Source organism: Crocodylus siamensis, chromosome 1 (genome assembly GCF_052110815.1).
Source record: "Crocodylus siamensis isolate JL-2025a chromosome 1, ASM5211081v1, whole genome shotgun sequence".
In the NCBI taxonomy this organism is placed as follows: Eukaryota; Metazoa; Chordata; order Crocodylia; family Crocodylidae; genus Crocodylus; species Crocodylus siamensis.
Genome location: NC_143395.1, coordinates 86,715,063 through 86,736,350, shown reverse-complemented (window position 1 = coordinate 86,736,350; position 21,288 = coordinate 86,715,063). Strand labels below are relative to the sequence as shown.

The 21,288-nt window shown below is 48.5% G+C and overlaps 1 protein-coding gene across 1 annotated transcript in view; it reads right to left on the bottom strand.

Moving 5' to 3' along the window:
• CRYBG1 (crystallin beta-gamma domain containing 1) overlaps window positions 1-10,025 on the bottom strand; it is a 146,783-nt gene extending 136,758 nt beyond the window's left edge. Inside the window, exon 1 of the mRNA XM_090037365.1 lies at window positions 9,702-10,025. Within this exon, the coding sequence (XP_089893491.1) occupies window positions 9,702-9,973 (272 nt within the window). The 5' untranslated portion in view covers window positions 9,974-10,025. The remainder of the gene's footprint in view (window positions 1-9,701) is intronic.
• Window positions 10,026-21,288: the final 11,263 nt, after the last annotated feature.

Genomic DNA, 21,288 nt, shown 5'->3' with positions numbered 1-21,288 from the left:
GTGCTGTGGTGTGCCACACAGACTTAACACTGTTAAGTGTACAAACACAATTCACAAGATAAACCCAGAAATTTCAAACAGGAATCCATTCTCTCAAAAACATTCAAACTTGCTGTGGGCTTTCTTAGTTCATTGAGGGGTGATGTGAGTTTAACTGGGAGGGGTACCCAGAGTTTAACAATGGGTGCCCCAAGTCTATAAAGGTTGATAGCCACTGATGTAGACAAAGACTTTGAAAACATTCTGCTTGCTGAGAAAAAAAACAAATTGTATATATTCTTGAGCTGTTCTTATCGAGGGTAAGGTTTATTGCAATAGTCTAACTGTTCCTGTGCTTACATTACATATGAAAAAACCACACTTCAAGTTTTCCTTCACTCATTTTTATACCACTACTACACCCCAATGAATTTATCTTTGTGTCCATGCCAAACCATTGTGGGATATCTTCTTCACATAGATCATTCTGTCTGAACAAATTTAGCACCTAGATATAGGCTAACTAGATCAAACAACTTGGGTAAGATGGAATTAAAATAGATAAGGGAGGAGAAATAATCAGGAGTCACCCAGGTTGCTGCCCTACAGCTGTCAAGATAGCATAAGCCTCAATTTTTATTAAAATTATCAGTATTTCTCAAAATGATGGGAGTTAAAGTAGTCTATACTCTAGTTTGACAGACGGCAATATCCTGTCCTTTTGGACAAGACCCTAGCCACTGTGATCAATGTGTTTGCCGGTTCAAACATGGACTATTATAACTCTTCATATCTAGATCTGACAGTCAGTCAGGGTGGTATCTATCCAGCCTGAAGTATGCCTGACACAGTAGTGTCACACATCCATTTTTGCAATTATAGTCTCTTTTTCAGTGATAACAAGTTTTTGTTGTGTAGAGGGTAGATAAAATATTTCATCTGGCCTTTCTGACTTAATCTTACATGCTCACATATAAAGAATGAGGTAAAGACCATATTGAGGCATGATGTTCTGCAGCTGTAGCTTCAAATTCAAAGGCTTTATCAAAAAGCATTTTGCCCAACTTGTCAACTATGCCACAGGGCAATCTTGTAGTCAGAAAAAACCCCAATTATTAGTTAAAAATTACCAATCCCTCAAATCTCTTTCCATTCTTGTGTGTCTGTACACAATCATAAAATGTTCTACAACTACTCTTCACCTACTTATTTTTACACCTCTTTTAGGCGTGTCCTGACAAGTGTGCACGTGGAGGGGCATGCATTTCCTGTGGGACAAATAACAGTAGCACATATTTGTGCTGCTATTTGTCCCCAGGCATGCCCCTGCATGTGTACTCTGGCATGTGATAAAGTGACACAGGTGGGGTAGGGGAGGCTGGGTCCAGCACCTGTGCTGGTTCCAGAAGCCTTACCTGGGGTCCTGGGGGCCTCGCAGGGCTCCAGCAGCACTGAGCTGGCCACTTGGAGCCTGGCCAGGAGCCAGATCATGGCTTGGGCCAGCCAGGCTCCCCTTCTGGTGGTGCAGATTGCTGGCATGTGTGCCATGCACTTTTTTCAGCTGCAGATTTTTTGACCTCCGGATCTCCCAGTATCAAAAAAACTCTGCCATGCTGAAAATTAGCAGAGTGGCAAACAGGTGCATGTGCACAGTTTGCAGCACCTTAAACTGCTTTGAGGGGCCACAAACTGCACGTGTATGCTTGTCGAGACACGCCTTTTGTGGCCATTAAATTAGTTGAATAAAAATCAGACACTTGAACAAATATATTTAGCATTAGCAGTGTATCCTGAGTCCTATATGGCGTGCCATATTCTTTCAAGGAAAAATAAGTGACAACAATTTGCTGCTTCACTTTTTTCCTTTAAATGAAGATGGTGCAAAACAAGGTTTTACAGAAGTATTTTGATCCTCCTAAGGAGGCTAATTCCATTCATGCACTAATGCTGACGTAAGCATATACATTTCTATTAATAGATGATATTGTTTACAAACTATTTTTACTAGCAGCTCTACCAATATTATGGGCCCATTCCTTCTTTCATTGATATCACTGGAAGAAGAATTGGCTCCAGGGACAGAAAACAAAAAGCTGCATGTTATGCAGCATTTATAAGCTTATTATTTTTGAAGCCTAGCAATAAACGAATTTTGTACATATTTTGTAATAACAAAGTCCCATATCTATGCAAGCAAAATTCATAATGCTGTCAGGTGTACAACTGGGAACCAACTCATAATACTTCTATATTTTACCCTCAGCTACTTATTTCCTTAGGACTCAGTCCTGGCACTCAGGAATGTATTTTCTGAACATAACCCAGGTTAATACATTGGCAACGTACCTGAAGTATCTGAAATACATTGTTGAGCCATTAGTCCTTCTTCCTCCATAGTTACTGAAAGCTATGCTTGAGGTGGCTTTTTTCCCCAGGGGAAGATATGTTATTGTAACTGCCTTTATTAAAAACATCACATTGAGCTTGGCTGTTAAATAGGAAATATATCATCATTTTCTATTTCAGTCATTCTAAAAGAAGTTTTAATAGTATTTATCCTTTTAATAGTATTTATGTTTGAACATACATATTTGGACAAGTGTATATGAGATAAATCTCGAATATTAGGATACAAGGTTGTTCTCTGTACACATTTAGATATCAAATTTAAACTTTATCAGTCAAAATTTTTAAATGGGTATAACTGACTAGTCTGATTTCAGTACGCATGTTATATGACATGTACCAAAACATTTCAGCAAACATATACACATTTTCCAATTATATATACCTAAACAAGGAATAGTTTACATTGTGTACTTTCAGAGCCAGGTAGTAATAACACCCATGATTTCCAAATGCCGAGGTCTTCCTGTTCAATGAGATCTAGGTCTGAAATGTATTATCTGGAGTGAATAATGTACACACACCCTAAGCTTGCCATAAACACTCACTAATTGAATGCAAAGTGGTCATTCCATGCTGCATTAGTAGGCTGTAAATGGCCCCTAGGGAAAACATCTCATCACAGAGGAAGCATTGGAAGGAGGAAGGAAGCATGGCAGGTGGTTGTTTTATTTTATTTTGGAATATTTAATCTTACATATGTATAGTAGTTGGTCCTGCAGGCACGCTACAGCGCAACAATTCCCTTCGTGCCAGGCTTCTTGCATGCTGGCCACTATTGCCACCCTGTGGTCTCCCCACACCCCAGCTGCTGCCTGCGTTCTACAGTCTTTGGTTCTACACACCTTGGTTGCTGTTGGTGCCACAGCTTCCAGCACTCTGGGCACAGTGGCATCTAGCATTCTAGCCACTGGGGGTGCTGCGGACACTGCAGGTGCTGGGAGGTAGATTGTCTGGAGATGTACGTCAGTCTACAGCTGAAATGCTCCATTTTAAAAACATTTCAAACTCTATTACACTTGGAAACATTTCAGTTAATCTGTCTGCACTCACAGAAGTACTCTATGACTACCCTTCCAAAGCATCGCCAAGTCTGATAGGACCCTGAGAGTACATCAGCCAGGCTAATGGTTAAAGGGACACTGACACTCTAAGCCAGAGGTCAGCAACCTATGGCCCACAGGCTGGATCGGGCCAGATCCAGACCAGAGCCAGGAGGCTTTTCCCATGCCACTGTCAGGGCAGTTACAGCAGCAGCCAGGTCCTAGTGCTGGCCTAATTTGTACCCGAGCCGTGTCATTCCAACTTACTGACCAAAAATATTGTCAGACACCGCCCTATGTTATGCTTGGCACTGAAGATATAGGGAAAGACTTTCTTTCCTCCTTTCCGTTTTTCTGTGCTGAGCCCATTACCAGAGAAAAAGATAATGTGGACCACGTCAGCTACTACAGTAGTCTGCAGCTACTAAAAATACCTCAACTGTATTTTATGAACTTGTTTTACTCCAGGAATTCTCCTTCTGCCCCAGGCATAGGATGACTGCTACTTACACCTATTAAAACTGTCACTGATGCATGCATAAGGCATGCTGACCAAACATGCAGCTAATCACTTACTTCCAAAGAAAAAGAGCTTAACTTTTTACATAAACTGCATCCCTGATTTCAATGCTACGAACCAGATCCAAGGAAAACAGCTGCCCAGGAAAATGCAAATGCTGTGCAATCAGTGCTCTGCTCTCCCTCCCAAACAGTCTTGGGTTCTATAACCAGTTCCAGTGAAGTCCTTCACTAATAATGTCACTGAAATTGTGTTTAGTTCATTTCCTGGGGAAAACCCACCTATTCCTAAACCACCTTATTCACACCGATCTCCTAACTATGTGTGTACGTTTCATGATCTCATACGATCAGCTCCAGCAGTGGTGTGCTTAACCTTTTTAGCTCGAGGCACCCCTGGATAGAGGAACCCCTGGACAGAATTGAGGCAGCCCTCATTAAACCCAACACAGCCCTCATAAAATAGCCAGCTCTTCATTTCCATTCAGTTTTTGACTAAAGAAAAATTACAGAGCTGTTCTGTTGTGAAGACCTTGGCAAGCCCACAGCAGGGCACAATGGTTTTGACACTACAGTTTCCTCTTGAAAATCTCTAAGTTTATCTTGTGCATCACACCTGTGACCCAGCCCACCGATTACTACCCCATGGTCCTAATCCATGTGGGTACTAATGATGCGACCAGGAGAAGCCCTGAACACTTGATAGCAGACTACCATGCTCTGGGGTACGTGCTAAAGGAGATAGGCGCACAGGTGGTTTTCTCTTCTATCCTACCAGTGAGCGGATGTGGAAGATGGCATGCAACGTGCATCGTGGATACCAACTGGTAGCTTCGGGAATGGTGTCTTGAGGCAGGCTTTGGCTTCCTTGACAATGACCGGCACATCACGACAAGAGACATGCTTGGATGGGATGGGCTCCACCTTTCCACTAAAGGTAAGCATGTGTTTTCTTCTAGGTTGGCGGATCTCCTCCAGTGGGCTTTAAACTAGGCTTGTTGGGGGAAGGGGAAGACGAGGGTGGAGGGAACATCGGATTGCCAGACCAAGCAACACCCATAAGTACAGCCCAGCCTAGGCTGATGAGCGGAACATATACACAGGTAAGCAACAGGGGCCAGGGTAATGCTGAAAGTAGGGGGCCAGTGCACACATCCACAGAAGGCCTCAAATGCCTCTACACAAATTCTCGTAGTATGGGAAACAAGCAGGAGGAACTTACCCTCCTGCTAGCTGACACCAACCCAGACATAGTGGGACTCACAGAAACATGGTGGGACCCAATGCACGACTGGGCGGTGAATATCAAGGGCTATAGGCTGTACAGGAGGGACAGGACAGGGAGGAAAGATGGGGGTGTGGCGCTCTACATCAAGGAGGAATACACATCCTCATCAAGTAGCACAGGATTGGAGGAGGGGCACATTGAAGTACTCTGGGTTAAAATACAAGGCAGTCGAGGGGAAGGAGATTTAACAGTGGGGGTCTACCACAGACCACCCAACCAAGGGGAAGAGCTAGACCAGGAATTCTTAAGTCAGCTCATGGAGGTAGTTAGGTCAAAGGATGTGGTCATCATGGGTGACCTGAACTTTCCAGACATCTGCTGGGAAGAGCAGTCAGCCAGGTCTGACCGCTCACATAGGTTCCTAGCCAGAATGCAGGACCTCCATCTAACCCAGGAGGTGCACAGTCCCATCAGGGGAGGTGCCCTGTTGGACCTGGTGCTGGGCATGGGTGATGACCTGGTGAGGGGGCTGAGGGTGCTCGACCACCTGGGCAACAGTGATCATCGCCTGCTGGAATTCACCATCCAGCACAAGGTGGCAAAGGCCTACAGCAAGGCAGCAGCCCTAGATTTCAGGAGGGCAGACTTCAATGAGCTAAGGAGAACAGTCGGGGAAGCACTGAGGTCCCGGAGGGGAGGGGAGCCAGGTGTCCAAGAAGAGTAGTCGCTCCTTAAGGAGATGATCCTCCAAGCCCAAAGGGAGGTAATCCCAACACGGATCAAAGGGGGCAGGAGGGCACAAAAGCTCCCATGGCTCACCAAAAGCATCCAGGAATGTCTCCTAGCTAAAAGGCAGGTGCACACCCAATGGAAGGGAGGGGGCCATCCCCAGGGAGGACTATACCTCGGTTGCTCGGGTCTGCAGGAGGACGGTCAGGAAGGCCAAGGCGGAGATGGAACTGGAACTAGCTTCCCAGATCAAAGACAACAAGAAGTCATTTTTTAAATACATAGGGGACGAAAAGAAGGTTCCGGGTAATGTGGGACCCCTGCAGGACACACTAGGAAATTTGGTTGTCACACCAGATGACAAAACCAACATATTTAACAATTTCTTTGCCTCCATTTTCCTGAGCAGGGACCGGAACAGTCACCCCGCTCTGGGCCCCCCTCAGGACCCAAGGGAGGCGCACCTAGGACAAGGGTTAGTGAGGCTCTGGTCAGGGAACTTCTGGAGGAACTGGACATATTTAAATCAGCTGGTCCGGACGATCTCCATCCCAGAGTGCTGAATTAGCTGAGGTCATTGCGGGACCTCTGGCACGGCTTTACGAACACTTGTGGTGCTCTGGTGCGGTGCCAGAGGACTGGAAGAGGGCCAATGTGGTTCCCATCTCAAAAAGGGGAGGAAGGAGGACCTGGGAAACTATAGGCCAGTTAGTCTTACCTCGATCCTGGGCAAGCTTTTTGAGAAAATTATTCTGGCGCATATCCATGAGGGGCCAGCAGGGGAGATTATGCTTAGGGGCAATCAACATGGGTTCATTAGAGGCAGGTCCTGTCAGACCAACCTGGTGGCCTTCTATGACCAGGTCACCAAATCCTTAGGTAGCAGTGGACATAGTCTTCCTGGACTTTTGGAAGGCCTTCGACACTGTCTCTCACCCCGTTCTCATTAAGAAACTGGGGGACTGTGGTGTCAACACCCACACAGTCAAATGGGTCACTGACTGGCTGGAGGGCCACACCCAGAGAGCGGTGGTGGACGGGTCATTGTCGACCTGGAGGGATGTGGGCAGTGGGCTCCCCCAGGGCTCGGTCCTCGGGCCCGCACTGTTCAACATCTTCATCAGCAACTTGGATGAGGGGGTAAATAGCACCCTGTTCAAATTTGCTGATGACACTAAGATATGGGGGGGATGTGGGCATGCTAGAAGGGAGGAATAGGCTGCAATCAGACCTAGACAGGTTACAGGGGTGGGTGGATGAGAATAGGATGGGATTCAACACTGACAAGTGCAAGGTGATGCACCTGGGGAGGAACAACTGGCATCATACCTACAGGCTGGGGAACTCCCTTCTCCTCAGTGCAGAGGCAGAAAAGGATCTTGAAGTCATCATTCACTCCAAGATGAACAAGGGCCGGCAGTGTGGGGTTGCAGTCAGGAAGGCCAACCGCACCTTGTCATGCATCCGCAGATGCATCTCGAACAGGTCCAAGGAGGTGATCCTCCCCCTCTAGGCGACGCTGGTCAGGCCGCAGCTGGAGTACTGCATACAGTTCTTGGTGCCACACTTCAAGAGGGATGTGGACAACATGGAGAGGGTCCAGAGGCGGGCCACTCGCATGATCGGGGGCAGCAGGGCAGACCCTATGAGGAGAGGCTATGGGACCTGAACCTGTTCAGTCTCCACAAGAGGAGGCTGAGAGGGTATCTAGTGGCCTGTTACAAACTAGTCAGAGGGGTCCAGCAGGCATTGGGGGAGTCCCTGTTTCCCCAAGCACTACCAGGAGTGACTAGGAATAACGGTCACAAGCTGGCAGAGGGTAGATTTAAGCTAGACATCAGGAGGTGCTACTTCACGGTCAGGGCGGCTAGGATCTGGAAACAACTTCCAAGCAAAGTGGTGCTGGCTCCTACCCTGGGGGTCTTTAAGAGGAGGCTGGATGGACACCTTGCTGGGGTCATTTGACCCCAGTACTTTTTCCTGCCATGGCAGGGATTCAAACTCGATGATCTGCTCAGGTCCCTTCCGACCCTAGAAACTATGAAACTAAACTATGAAACTATCTAAGAGCACTGACACTGCATGGCACCTCGCGAGGCAACCCAGGGTGCTGCCATAACCCTGCTTGAGTATTACTGGGTTTCAGATGGGGACAGGACAAGGGTAGCTTTAAGAACCTAAGAACCGCTATTTACTGGGTCCGACCCTAAATCCTTCTTGCCCTGTGCCCTGCGTCATACAGGACTGAGGGGCTGCTTTCCTGTCCCTTGTCCATTCTTGTCTCTGGGCAGAATATCACTGGGCAGTGTCCGCTGTTTCCTGGGATTTGTTTGAGGGTCAGTGGGTGCTGTTGCATGTGCTCTACTTGGTGCCCTCCCTTGGCACATTATTTATTAATCTTTGACCGTTACTCCCATCTCTGTTCTTTTATCATTTGCCCCAAGCAATCAGTTGCCACTTTCTCAGTAGCCTCTGTCTCTGAGGGGGGCTCATTGTTTCCCATGGTGAGCCTTTAGCCCATGAATCCCAAAGTGACAATAAGGCCTGTATCACACAGGCCTAAGGGTCTACTTTCTTGTCCCTTGTGCATTCACATCTCCAGGCAGAGTTTCACTGGGCGGTGTCCACTGGCTCTTCACACTCATCTGAGAGCCAGTAGGCACTGTTCACTGTGCTCTGCTCAGTGTCCCCCCTTGGTGCACTTATTTTGAACCTGTGATCCTCACTTCCATCCCTTTTGCCTTTTAGTTGTCTCAAGCAATCAGTGATATGCCCTTAGGGCTGCCTCTCCTCCCACCATCACCAAGGGAGGCTTAGAGCTCTACTTGGTGAGCTTGGGCCCATGTCACAGAATGGTGTATTAAAAGGTCTGCATCACAGAACATTTCCTGCCCCTTTCCACTCACATCTCCAGACAGAGTTTCACTTGGTAGTGTGCACTGGCTCTTTGGACTCATTCAAGGGCTGGTAGGCACTGTCCCGTGTACTCTGCCTGGTGCCCCCTCTTAGTGCGCTCATTTTGAACCTTTTACCTTCACTCCTGTTCCTGTTTTCTTCCTTATTTGCCCCCAATAATTACTTAATGTGTACTTTGTAGCGCCCCAATATTAAAAGGGGCTTATAGCTTTACTTGGTAGGCAATAGCCCATACACATCTATACACATCAAACAAGAATACACATCAAACAAGACCATGTCACACAACACCATGGGGCTATTTTCCTGTCCTGGTCCACTCACATCTCCAGGCAGAGTTCCACCAGGCAATGTCCTCTGGCTCCTTGGACTCATTCGAGGGCTGGCGGGCACTGTCCAGCATGCTCTGCTCAGTGCCCCCATCATCTGGAGCACCCGTTATCAACCACTGACCCTCAGTCCCATCCCTGTTTTGTCTCCCAGGTGTCCCAAGCACCCACTGCTGCACCTCTTGTGCCACCCTCTTCTGAAGTGGGGCTGATCGCTCTGCTTGGTGGGTGTAGGCCCAGGTCCCAGAGCATGGCCTGGTTACACAGCAGCACAGAGCAGAGTCTCAAAGGGGGAGCGAACTGGGTCTGACATGGGGTTTGCCTGCTTCCAAAAGTTTGTGTGCACGTGTGCGCTGTCTGCTTCCAAGAGTGTGTGTGTGTGTGTGTACACGTGTGTGCGTGTCTGCTTCCAAGAGAGCGCGCGGGTGTTTTACCCAGGTGGGCGCAGCTCAGGTGCGGGCCCCCCACCCCACAGGGAGGCGGGACGAGCAGCTCGGACAGCGGCCCTGCAGCGGGGCCGGGGCCGGGGCCGGGGCCGGTCGCAGCTCTTACCTGTCCCCGAAGGCGGCGCAGAGGGGCGAGGCGGGCGGGGAGCAGGACGGGGGCAGCTCCTCGCCGCCCTCCCGCGGCTGCTTCCTCCGCAGACGCCAGGGCCCGAAGGGCGAGCGCTTCCTGGGCTGCCCGGCGGGGGAGCCGCCCTGGGGCTGGGGGCGCGCGCGGCGCGGGAGGCACGGCGACTCCCGGCCCATGGCGTGCGGCTGCGGCTGCGGCTGCTCGTCGCCGCCGCGGTGCAGGAGCCTGCGGAGCGCTCCGCCCTGCTGCATGGCCGGGGCACGTCCTCCTGAGCCTCGTGCTCCCGCACCCCCGCGTGGGTCGTGGTTTGTTGGCTCAAGCAGTTCCCGCCCCGCCGCGGTCCTTAATCCCTCCCCGCCGCCCCAGCAGGTTCCCCGTGTCTTGCACAGGAAGGGAGAGGCTCGCGTTCCCCATTAGCCACCCATTAGCCTCTTGTCCCCGGGCGCAGCCCGCCCCGTCCCGTCCCTCTGCTCTTTCCGGCAAACAGCCGGGTCCGGGGCGCCCGGGGCGGGGACCATGTCCACTAGCAGCCCTGCTCCGCCCTGAGGTTCACGGCGGCGGCCCCTGTAGTCAGGCAGCTGCTGAGGGAGTCGCTTGACCCCTCTGCATCTACCTCAGCCCTGCTAAACACGGGGCAGGGTGTTTTCAAGCCTCCCTCAGAGGCGTTGGGTGTTGGCTGCAGCCCAGGCTGGAGATTTTGGCTGGGGTGTGTGCCAGTGCACCTGCTGGGCCTGCAGCCCTGGCTACAGGGTCTCACCCCTCGGCTCAGGGCCAGAGCACTTGCCATTTTTAGGGCCAGGAAAGGATTTTGCCCCATGGTCATATTGGTTGGGGAGGGGGGAGTTGCCTTCCTCGGTAGCAGGGGGGTATGGTACTCTGCCTGGGACCTCTTGGGCATATGCAAGTTTTCCTCGCCAGCCACGGTTTTGGGTATCCATGCTTAATATTCTATATACCATTTTGGCTACCATGGTTTTGAGTAACCATGGTTTACCGTGGCTCCGCATCAGCCCGCCACCTGCCATTTTCCCCAAAAACCTTTTGTCTTGCCCACCACAGTTTTGCCAACCATGGGCACTTTCAGGAACCTAACCCCAGCAGCTGGCAAGGGAAACCTGTATTGCCAACATCTCATAGAAGCAGGATGCTGGCTGCTGTGGTTCCCCTGCTTTTTCTGTGGCAGGTTAAGGTATTAGGCATAGGCGACTGGTAGTGGGGCACAGAGAGCTGAGGGGAGGTACGGGTCCCCTCTGAGATTGGTGGCCCCCGCTGGCTTCGGCAGGCGGTTGCCACTCCCTTCCCCCGCCACTGCCGCCAGCTTCTGCAAGCGGTCGCCACTTGCCACGCCAATGCTGGCTCCTGCAGGCGGTCACCACTCACCACCCCCTCCGTCCCGACGCTGCCACCAGCTTCTGCAGGAAGTCGCTGCTCACCACCCTGCCACTGACACTGCCGATGCTGCTGCCCACAAACTGTGCCCCTCCAGTCACCCATGTTGTTAGGTCTGCGTTATGTCAGGATTGACAGTAGTCTTCTGTAAAGTTGAGATTATGGATTGTATAGGATGGTTTGGATAAGGATGACCCTGCCCCTGGCAGGGGGTTGGACTAGATTAGCATTTCTCAACCCATGGGTTGCAAGAAGATATGAAAAGGTTTGAGAACAAACTTTAAAAATGGATTCTCCTTTAAAGGAGAAACATGTGGGAAACTGGGTTTTCCCTTGCCAGCTGGCAGAGTTCCAGCCTCCAAGGGGCTTCTTGGGGCCCTCCACGTGTAAGGGCAGGGGGGCAGCGGGTTGGGAGTGAGAGGCACTGTCAGGGCCCCTGTTTTCTATTTAAACTATTTACAGGGTCAGGACTGGCCATCAGTGTTTACAAATGGCTCCTGGTACAAAAAAGGTTGAGAACCACTGGACTAGATGACCTCTGGAGGTCTCTTCCAGCCCTGCTTTTGTATGAGGATGATGCTTCATTTCACAGGCATTAACGACCCTCTCTTCTCTTGAATGGGCTTGATGTTCCACCAATCAAGCTAGCCTTTGTTTCGCAGTTCTGCTGTATATTCAGTGCCCCTGGTAGTGAAGCTCCTACTTCACAGCCCTGCAGATAATTTTTAACTCATTCCAAGGAAATTATGTTTGTTTTTGCTTCAATACAACCCTAGGCCAGTAGCACAGCTTTTAGTTTATTTTTAACTGGAGAATAACACGTGATGTTCCGTAGGTGATGATACACCTCACCCTCTGCGCCCCCTTTTTCAAAATTATAGATTTGTCCATGACAGCTTTTTTTCTCTCAGTAACAAGCCTCTACCATCACTGGCCACTTGTGCCAAGAGTAGAGTGGCTGCATTAGAAAGCTACAAGTTTCAGTTCTTAAACACAAGAGCAGCCACTTTATGCACTAGGGAAGAGATCATGTGTCTTGCCAATTTACTTTGTATTAACCCAGATCTGCTTAAAACAGTGATTCTCAACTTTGGAGTGCCACCAGATCCTTTGAAGGGTGACCTGAGGTGTGAGGAGATAAGCAAGGTATGAGGACATAAGCAGATGAATTAAGCAGATAAACACAGGCTCAGGCTTGCCCCTGCCTGGATGATTCTCCATCCCTACTGTTCAACCTCTATGCAAAAAGGTAATAAGTGTAATATATAAATTAGTTTTTGAAATTAGATGCCACTCAATTCACAAAAGTTATGGAGGGGTGTCTCGATTCCAGTGAGGGGTGCCTTGAATACAAAAAAGTTGAGAACTGTTGGTTCAAAATAATCCGTTTCTTGGGTTCTTCAACAAGGTGAGCCAACTTTGACCCTAAAAGGGAATTACAAAGCTTGGCAGTTATTGTGTACAGTTAATCAGTACCACATTCAATTTATTTTGGCATCTACAGCCTTAAAACAAATTTTCCCTCTAAGAAGCAATTGCTTGCCTCACCTAGAGTTTTTTTTTTCTCTGTGAAGCACAGGCCAACTATTACCTTCACATCAACAGGAGTTAGGCATGAATGCAACCAGGCACAAATGGCCTACATATAAATAATGGAAAAGCTCATTTTAGGTCATCTTAACCACCTCTCAGGACAGAATTGTTCCCTATATTCTCAAGTGCACTGTACATCCATTTTTAATTGATTCAAGTTTTGAGGTGTCCACTAATTCCACTTCTAATTCAAGGCACCATCTATACTAAGATTATAACCAAAGTATTCCATTATTGTCTGACAGTTAGGAGCACTTGTATTTTAATGTGACCTCCAATAAGATTCTTTAGCACAGTACTAATAATCCTGTTGTCTTACCCATAGTAAAACCCACAAAATATTAGAACACAGATGAGGCTAACTCTATCTGGTGTGTGTGTGTGTGTGTGCGTGTGCGCGCGCACGTGTGTGTGTGTGTGTGTGTGTGGGCATGTGTGTGGTGGTATGCTAAAACTGTAATGTAGCAAGATCTTCATAAACCACTGCTAAGAAAAGGTCTCAGGCTAACCTGCCCTTTACTCAATGTCATTCTACTTATAATTCATTTAACTGCTCTAATTCCTTCTTTTCTTTGATGAATGCACTACTGTAATACTTGTGAAAACCAAAACAAATATATAGCTCTTTAATCCTACTGTCATAAGTTCTTTAAATTTCTCTTGTTCCACATCTTTATGGTACTGAGCTACAAAGAAATACACACTACTTTTAATTCAAAGCACTGGGTATGATGCTTCTATTTCAAAATAAGATACAAGTTATGCCATCAGATACTCAGCATTCTAGTTTTCCTGGCTAATTGACAAATAATACACTTGAACCTTCTCATTTGTACAAATTAATGTGTGAGTTTTATGTGAGGGAGTACGAACATGGACATCATTACTGTAGACAGAGCGGGTTGTGAAAAAAAGGCAGGGAAAGCCAAAATATAGAAGGAACTTGGTCCAACTAATCAATCGTATCTATGTTACTCTTTTAGCCTAGGTATTTGTAGATCCAAACAGGATCTGCAAATAAAGTCATTTTCCTGAGTTGCACTTATTTGAATGTACTTGAGTACAGGCTAGCCTTCAAAAAGAGATTCCACCATCACTGCCCCCTTCCAAATTAACATAGGTGGTGTGTAGTAAATGTCAAGTGCCAAAATAGTCCATAGAAAAGGGCTGTGACCTCAAGGAAATGCATGATGACTGAAGAAACAAATTCCTGACCTCAACTTGCTCTAGTAATGTGGAGCTATTTACTTATGTCATTACAGCAGTTAAATATTTAAGTGTTATTTGTCTGATCAATTGGGTCCTCTGCAAAGCTCTAGTTTGTGACACACTTGGCCAGGGTTTACATTATACATAGCCTGCTGAATGCCCATACCCCTGTCCCTCTGCAAGTCTGAGAATGCTCTTTTCCATATTTCTGCTTGAAGAGGAGACTGGATAGGCACCTGGCTGGGGTCTTATGACCCCTGCACTCCCAGTGCTCCTTCCTGCCCATGGCAGGGGGTTGGACTAGATGATCTGTCTAGGTCCCTTCTGACTCAGTGATTCTATGATTCTATGAACTGCAGGGGACAGAGGGTTCAGACTCTCTTGTGTGAGCTCTGTGTGTTTAACAATCTGCCTGGCATGAACATAGCATTGTCATTGTGTCTTGCTGTGTACTGACTGAAAGAGCCAGAAGATTTATTGTTTTAATCAAATATTTGTTTTCTATTAGCATCTTGTGCTAGGTGCCATGAAACAAACAGGTAATATTACTAAGGTATCTGGCCTTATAAAGACCTTACAATTGAAACAGACAAGACAGAACAACAGTAGCAAATAATGCAATATCATGATGTTGACTGTATGTATCTTATTTTTCTCATTCTACCTCCCCTCCCTCCACTAAGTTTTCTCATGGCAACCTCCACTGTCATTACTAACAAGCTATCCAAGAGGAACAGAGATTTGGCTCTACATCTGGCAGAACCATTGAAAGTAGCAAATCAGGCTTTCAAATGACCTGTAAGATATGTAATATTAGGTCTTCCCAGCATGTATAATAGGAAGCACAATATATATAATAATGTGCCCCACACATATATGAACTATAATCATCCACTACACATCTTTTTTAACATTGGCTAAAAGTTTTTAAGATGTGTGCATAAAACTGATCCTACATGTACATGGCCTGATTTTTAAATAAGAAATCATCTCAGTATAATGAGAACTATTAGTACACAACTTATACAAAAAAAAGCTATTGATCTTCAGATACTTAAGCATGGATGTAGAACCCTAATTTTAGTTGGAAAATGCACAATACTTCTCTTTTAAAAATAACTTATTAAGTGATCTTCTATACCGTGGCAGTCCTGGAAGCGCCAGTTATTTAAGAACTTTAAGAGATGCTCAAGTTGTACACGGGCAGGCTGGACATATACTTCCCTAAACAAGTCAGTCTAGCTCAGGGGTTGGTAGTATTTTTGGGCAGAGTGCCAAAAACACATGCAACCTCAACTTGTAAGATGTTGGTGTGCCAGGGACAGGCAGCAGGAGAGCTGTGAGGAGTCTGATTCTTGTTGTGACAGCACAGCCTTGGCCCCTTCCCCACCATCCACCCTGAGACACGTGTGCAAAGCAAAATGCCTTCACATGCCATGCTTTGGCACCTGTGCTAGGGGTTGCCTACCTCTTATCTAGCTTTTTGTTTAAAGAGATTTAATGTTGCAATAATTCTTTAATCTAAAAGAAAAAGATCATGCAAACAACTATTTATCATTTTCCACTTTAATTCAACTAACATGGAAAAGACTGAATAGGTGTTAGAACTTTCTCTTTTTTCAAAATGCTCAGATTAGAACTGGCCACAATGTCATTATCCATTCATCATATCTGGTTGTTCAGACAATATTGCTCATTAGTCCAGCCGACAAACCACATACATACATCTATATACATTTATATGTGTATATACATATGTGTATATACATACTCACCAGTCCCCCTCCTGTAGGGCAGGGCCCCCCAAATCCCGGGCAGGGCCCCCCTGGCTTGAGAAGCCAGCGTTCCCCAACGGCAGGCCCACTGCGCATGCGCGTAGTTTAAAAGGGCCCGCCAAACAGGGGGAAAAAAAAAAAACCACACTCAGGTAGGCTCTGGAGTGGTGAGAGATGCGTGGGTGCAGCCCGCTGCGCCCCCACTCCCCTGAAGCCCCCCAGACACCCCCATAGCAGCCACCGAGCCCCCTGCCGACCCCCAGCACAGCCGGAGGTGAGCGGGCTCGTGGTGGGAAGGGGTTAACTCCTCGCTTGCTGGGAGGAGGCAGCTGCCTGGAGCCGGGCCAGGTCAAGCCCCTGCCCAGGCCCCTACTTGGCCCAGCCCCCCAGAGAGCCACGCGACCGGAGCCGCGCGAACAGGCTGCGCAAACAGGCGCTCAAGTTAGCGCAGAGTTCGCACAGGGGAGGGCACGGGAGGGCACGAGACCCTGCCTGCGATCCCCCCCAGCCATAGCCAGCCCCAGCCGTAGCCAGCCTACCAGAGGCATGACACGGATGGGCACACGCCGCACCCCTCGGGTCCCCTTGGGCTCTGCGGCCCCTCTACTGGGCACCTCAGAGACGGCCACCCAGATGCAGCCCATGGTTCCGGGCTCCACGCAGACGGAGCCCCTGGCTCTTGGCTGAGGGGGCTGCCTGTCCCTTTTTCAGGCTCTGGGGCCCGGGAGCATGGCCACCTCCCCTTGCGGGGTCTGCTCCCTACTGGGGTCTCTGGCGCGCCAGCTGGAGGAGCTCCAGGCCACAGTCCAGAGACTGCGTGCCATCAGGGACTGTGAGCAGGAGATAGACTCCTATTGCCAGGCCCTTCTCCCCTGGGAGCCGCAGGGGAGAGCTCCGTCTCCCTCCGCGACTATGGAGGACTCTGGGACAGAGACCTAGCGGACTTATTGTGGCTAAAAAGGAAAGCCTACAAAGGATGGAGGACGGGATTCACCTCCAAGGAGGATTACTCCGTGCTGGTCCGGTCCTGCAGGGACCAAACCATGAAAGCCAAGGCTGCAACTGAACTCCAACTAGCTTCAGGCATCAAGGACAACAAAAAGTCCTTTTTCAGATATGTGGGGAGCCGGAGGAAAAGCAAGGGCAATGTTGGACCCCTGCTAAACCAGATGGGGCAAATGACAACTGACGCCCAGGAAAAAGCCAACCTATTAAATAGGTACTTTGTGTCAGTCTTTCATCAGTCACATGGGATGCCCATGCCTGCTATGGAACAGGGAAATCTGGGTGAGGGGGATCCCCTACCCTCCATCAATGCTGACCTCGTGAAGGAACACCTTGAGAAGCTGGATACCTTCAAGTCAGCTGGCCCTGACAATCTGCACCCCAGGGTACTCAAGGAGCTGGCGAGCGTCATAGCCCAGCCCCTGGCACGGATCTTTGAAAACTCCTGGCACTCTGGTGTAGTGCCCAAACACTGGAAGAAGGCCAATGTGGTGCCGATCTTCAAGAAAGGGAGGAGAGTGGATCCGGCTAACTACAGGCCCATTAGCCTGACTTCTATCCTGGGGAAGATCTTAGAAAAGTTTATTAAGGAGGCCATCCTTGAGGGACTGGCCCAGGCTAACATTCTAAGGGACAGCCAGCACGGGTTTGTTGCGGGTAGGTCTTGTTTGACCAATCTCATTTCCTTCTATGACCAGGTGACCTATCACCTGGACAAGGGAGAAGAGATTGATGTCATATATCTTGACTTCAAAAAAGCTTTTGATCTGGTATCCCATGACCACCTCTTGGCCAAACTGGCCAGTTGTGGCCTTGGCTCCACCACGATCCGCTGCCTGGGAAATTGGCTTCGTGGTCGGACCCAGAGGGTTGTGATTGATGGCAGTCACTCATCATGGTGCCCTGTGACCAGTGGGGTCCCTCAAGGCTCTGTCCTGGGACCCATACTGTTCAACATCTTCATTAACGATGTGGACATTGGAGTCAGGAGTGGACTGGCCAAGTTCGCTGATGACACCAAACTTTGGGGCAAAGCATCCACACCAGAAGATAGGCGGGTGATCCAGGCTGACCTGGACAAGCTCAGCAAATGGGCAGACGAGAACCTCATGGTGTTTAACACCGAAAAATGCAAGGTTCTCCACCTTGGGAGGAAAAACCTGTAGCACCCTTATAGGCTCGGCAGTGCTACATTGGTTAGCACTACAGAAGAAAAAGACTTGGGGGTCATCATTGACCACAAGATGAACATGAGCCTCCAATGCGATGCTGTGGCTAGTAAAGCGACCAAAATGCTGGCGTGCATCCATAGATGCTTCTCGAGCAAATCCCGGGACGTCATTCTCCCCTCCTACTTGGTGAGGCTGCAGCTGGAGTACTGCGTCCAGTTTTGGGCTCCACAATTCAAAAAGGATGTGGAGAAGCTTGAGAGAGTCCAGAGGAGAGCCATGCGCATGATCAGAGGTCAGGAAAATAGATCTTACGATGACAGGCTGAGAGCCATGGGACTCTTTAGCCTGGAAAAGCGCAGGCTCAGGGGTGATCTGATGGCCACCTATAAGTTTATCAAGGGTGACCACCAGGATCTGGGGGAACGTCTGTTCACCAGAGCGCCCCATGGGATGACTAGGTTGAACGGTCACAAACTCCTGCAAGACCGTTTCAGGCTGGACATAAGGAAGAATTTCTTTACTGTCCGAGCCCCCAAGGTCTGGAACAGTCTGCCATCGGAAGTGGTTCAAGCACCTACATTGAACACCTTCAAGAGTAAATTGGATGCTTATCTTGCTGGGATCCTATGACCCCAGCTGACTTCCTGCCCTTTGGGCAGGGGGCTGGACTCGATGATCTCCCGAGGTCCCTTCCAGCCCTAATGTCTATGAAATCTATGAAATGCACATGCTCGTACACACGCACATATATACACACATACACACAAATAAATTAAGGCATAATTAATGCAATAATCATCAGACAAGTTCCAGAACTGTAACAGGAACTGAATAATTTAGGTGTGAGCTGGCATGAATTATTCAATTGTTACACCTCCATTACTATTATTTCAGAACAGAAACATTGTTCTGAATAACAAACTGAGATCTAACATTATGTAATATTTATGAAATTCCATTGATAAATAGATTTAAAACTGCATGGAAGAAATACTGGTTTTATTTGTCTAAGTACTCTGTACATTTATGCCACTTATAGATTCATAGATGCTAGAGTCGGAAGGGACCTCAGTAGTTCATTGAGTCCAACCCCCTGCCTTGGGCAGGAAAGAGCACTGGGGTCAAACAACCCCAACTAGGTGCTTGTGCAGTCTCCTCTTGAAGACCCCCAAGGTAGGGGAGAGCACCATCTCCCTTGGAAGCCCATTCCACATTCTGGCAACCCTTACCGTAAAGAAGTTCTTTATAATGTCCAACCTAAATCTGCTCTCCATCAATTTGTGGTCATTGTTCCTAATTACTCCAGGGGGTGCCCTAGTAAATAGAGCATCTCCTATTCCCTGCTGCCCTCCCCTGATGAATTTATAGGCAGCCACAAGATCTCTTGCTACAGCTGAAGAGATCTAGGTCCCTCAGGCTCTCCTCGTAGGGCCTTGCCTGCAGGCCTTTAGCCATATGAGTGGCCTTCCTCTGAACCCTCCCAAGATTCTCTGCATCCCTCTTGAAGTTTGGCACCCAAAACTGGATGCAGTACTTCAACTGCAGCCTGACCAGTGCCTCATAGAGGGGGAGCATCACCTCCCTGAACCTGTTCATTGTGCATCTGCTAATGAATGTTAAAGTACGGTTAGCCTTGTTGATCTCTTTGTCACATTGATGGCTCATGTTCATCTTGGAGTCAGCTGTGCTGCTAAGGTCATAGATTCATAGATTCCAGGGTTAGAGGAGACCTCAGTGGGCCCTCTAGCCCAACCCCCTACCCCTGGCAGGCAAGAAAAGGGTCACCAAACCTGGGATCATGTGATCCCAGCCAGGTGCCTGCCCAGTCTCCTCTTGAAGACCCCAGGATGTGGCGAGCACCACTTCTCTTGGAAGCCCATTCCAGATCCTGGCAACCCTGACCATGAAGAACTTATTTCTAATGTCCAGTCTAAACCTACTTTCCAGTAGCTTATGGCCATTGTTCCTTGTTATTCCAGGGATCATTGCCTACTTCATGTTGCTCCCCCTTATGAATTTGTATGCCACCACAAGGTCCCATCTCAGCCTTCTCTTGGAGAGGCTGACCAGGTTAAGGTCCCTTAGCCTTTCCTTGTAGGGCCTTCCCTGTAGACCTCCAATCAGCCGAGTGGCTCTTCTTTGGACCCTCTCCAGGTTGTCTGCATCCCACTTGAACTGCAGTGTCCAGAACTGGACGCAGTACTTCAGCTGCAGCCTGACCAGTGTTGTGTAGAGAGGGAGAATCGCCTCCCTGGACCTGTTTGTGAAGCACCTACAGATGCACGATAAGGTGTGATTGGATCTACTGACTACTTCATCACATTGATGACCCATGTTCATCCTGGAATCAACAGTGACTCCAAGATCTCTCTCTGCCTCAGTGATGCTGAGAAGGTCACCCCCCAGCCTACAGGTATGCTGGCAGTTCTTTCTCCTTAGATGCAGCACCTTGCACTTGTCCTTATTGAATTGCATCCTGTTGTTCTCTGCCCACTTCCCCAATGTGTTGAGGTCAGCCTAGATCTGGTTCCTCCTCTCCAAGGTGTTAGCTTCACCCCATATTTTAGTATCATCTGCGAATTTGGACAGGGTGCTTCCCACCCCCTCATCCAGATCACTGATGAAGATGTTGAACAGCACTGGCCCCAAAACTGAGCCCTAAGGGACTCCACTGCACACATCTTTCCAGGCTGACACTGACCCATCCACCACCACCCTTTAAGTGCGACCCTTGAGGCAGTTTGCTACCCAGTCTACCACATAATCATCCATGGCAAATCTCCTCAGTTTATTAATAAGGATGGTATGGGATATTGTGTCAAAGGCCTTCTTGAAGTCCAGGTAGATAATGTCCACTTTGACGCCTGCATCTAAACATTTGGTGGCCTTGTCGTAAAAAGAAACTAGGTTAGTCAGGCAGGACTTGGTTGCTATAAACCCATGTTGCTTGCCCCTCCGCATCACACTAGCCAGCCGGCTCCCACAGATGTGTTCCTTGATAATTTTTTCTAGAATTTTCCCTGGGATAGAGGTATGGCTGACTGGTGTATAGTTCCCCAGATCCTCCTTCCTCCCCTTCTTAAAGATTGGGACATCATTGGCCCTTTTCCAATCCTCCGGGACCTGACCTGAGCACCATGAGTGCCCATATATCTTTGCTAGTGGTTTGGCTATAACACTTGCTAATTCCCTCATTACCCATGGGTGGAGTCCCTCCAGTCCCTTGATTTGAACACAACCAGTCCCTCCAAATGTCCTTTTCCCGTATCAGCACTGACCATTGGTCGGCTGATGCTCCCCTTGTTGATGTCCGTGATGCGTATTGAGGGTTTGTGTAGATTCCTATTTAAGAAGACAGAGACAAAAAATTCATTGAAGAGCTCATCCCCCCAACCTGTAAGTGTGTTGGTGGTTCTTTTTGCC